General features: G+C 42.0%; 1 protein-coding gene across 1 annotated transcript in view; it reads left to right on the forward strand.

Moving 5' to 3' along the window:
• Positions 1 to 2,254, forward strand: part of ALKBH5 (alkB homolog 5, RNA demethylase) — a 14,640-nt gene that overhangs the window by 9,034 nt on the left and 3,352 nt on the right. Inside the window, exon 3 of the mRNA XM_072417444.1 lies at positions 1,554 to 1,634. Coding sequence (XP_072273545.1) covers positions 1,554 to 1,634 — 81 coding nt within the window. The remainder of the gene's footprint in view (positions 1 to 1,553; positions 1,635 to 2,254) is intronic.

Genomic DNA, 2,254 nt, shown 5'->3' on the forward strand with positions numbered 1-2,254 from the left:
TGCACTCCCTTGTCGTTGGAAAGGATCGTGAAAGATCCTTTCCAACGACAAAAATTGGCAGTGTGTACGCAGCTTTACATAGTAGGTCAGGTTGAAAAGACATAAGTCCATCAAGTTCAACCACAAAGGAAATAAACATATCCCAAGATATAAAATCCTATAAGACATAGATGGTCCAGAGGAAGGCAAAAAAAAAACCCTGATACAATTTGCTCCAACAGGGGAAAAATTCCTTCCTGATCCCATGAGGCAATCGCATCTTCCCTGGATCAACAGTCTTGTTATCTTACTTTAAAGCCTTAATACCCAGTTATATTCTGTGCTTCTAGAAATCATCCAGCTTTTTCTCCACTAGTTGCTGAAACTACTTCCTGAGGGAGCCGATTCCACATTTTCACAGACCTTACAGTGAAGAATGTTGATTTGTAGAACAGATACTGGGTCAAATTTTCACGGCTTGCCAAAATAAATCAAATGTTTGATTTATTATTACAGGGCTACAATAATTCCCTTATTTAGTGTTTTCTAGAATTGTCGGCACCAATGATGATGATCCCCCATTGCATACATGGAGTTTTCTCTATAAGCTCGGGCCCCATTGGGTGTCATTTCTTGTTTACACTCCGACTACATGTGCCTGATTCCCATCACTTAGAAAGGTTAAGCTGACAGGGACATGGAGTGACCCCGGCAGGTTTTCCAATTTTGGAAACACTCCTGCTTGTCCTGGCAGCCTCCATATTAGGAAAGTGTAGGCTGTGAAATCGGATCTTGTGTCTTAGGAGCAAGGCATGATGTTGCACTTATTCTGCCAGCGGTGCCGGTTACCATTTGACGCTACATTACTACTGAATGGTGACTTCAATGGTCTAGCTCCATACCTGAGCTGACTAATGTTGGTTTAATTGCATCTCCCCAAGTGGAACTTCTAATCAGAGGATGGGTTATAACCTTCTGAGCGGTAACCCCGAGCTACACTCAGGATAGCCAATAACATAAAAAATAAAAAACTTACTTGGTCCCACTGCGGTCCTCCAGCGTCTTGCCATCCTCTGTCTGTGTCCTCTTCGTCCGACCTGTCCCCCGGTGAGTGCGCTGACGTTCCCCAGGAATTCCTGCTGACATTGGTGCGTGGCTGGAATTTCAAATTATTTTGTATTGGATTCAAAAGGAAATAACTGCATTGAATCTAATACAAATTAATCATTATATTATATATTAAATATTGGACATATTTTGGTGGGATATGCCTAAGAATTACTTGAATTGTTTGAATTTCTGAACACTTTTATCCCCAATCTTTGAGTTTTGTTAGCAGGTTATAATGTGTGATGTTGTAAAACATTGTGCTCGAAGTAGTCGAATCTTCCTGCTACAATGCCACCAACTGCAGTCATACCTTTACCGATGGCTGCCAATCAGAAGTAAATAAAAGCCATTTCTAGTGGTCATACCCCACAGATTGTTACTTCAACTTGTGTCCTGTTAAAGCAATGACATGATTCCTAATATAAAAAGGTTTTTTTTAATTTTTATTTTTTTTCTTCTTGCAGTGGGTACGCAGCAGACGAGATCACACACTGTATTAGGCCACAAGACATAAAGGAGAGACGTGCCGTGGTAATACTTAGAAAGTAAGTTTAAAAACTGTTTGTTAAACTTGTACTGCTATGGGATAAATAAAGTCATAGGTGGGAATAAGGAACTAAACTCAAAAGTACCCCAAAACAAAAATTCACCTTTACCAAAAATTACTTTTAATCCCGCTGGGCTGTCGATCAGTCCGGAGGTCTCCTCCATTGGGGCCCATGTCACCCCGGAATCCGTCTACGTGCTGGCCCTCCGTGCTCCACCATCCTCTCCTCTTCTTCTGGGTTCTTCCTACGTCACCTGACCCAAGAGCAAAATCGGGTGATGTAGGTTGCGAAAAAAAAATTGCTGATCTCACTGCGCATGCGTGAGATTGGCCTATTTTTTCCCTTTTCCTGAAAAGGCTGGGAAGCAAGACCTAGGTATCCTGGTAGGCTTTGCGCTCCCGGTCATTTTCGATTGCCCAGGCGATTGGGAATTAGGGGCGGTGCTGCACCTTTTTAGTGCAAAAAAAAAAAAGTTTAGGTACGCTTTAAGGCTTGTGTGAAGGCAGAGCAGTAAATGTGCTGCAATGCATTCATATTTCCCACTAATCCTTTATAGACCCCGGGGCTGTAACTACACTCTGCCCCTGAAAAAGCAAAATGCATTTTGACTTTACATA

The sequence above is a fragment of the Pyxicephalus adspersus genome, chromosome 7 (genome assembly GCF_032062135.1).
Source record: "Pyxicephalus adspersus chromosome 7, UCB_Pads_2.0, whole genome shotgun sequence".
Lineage (NCBI taxonomy): Eukaryota > Metazoa > Chordata > Amphibia > Anura > Pyxicephalidae > Pyxicephalus > Pyxicephalus adspersus.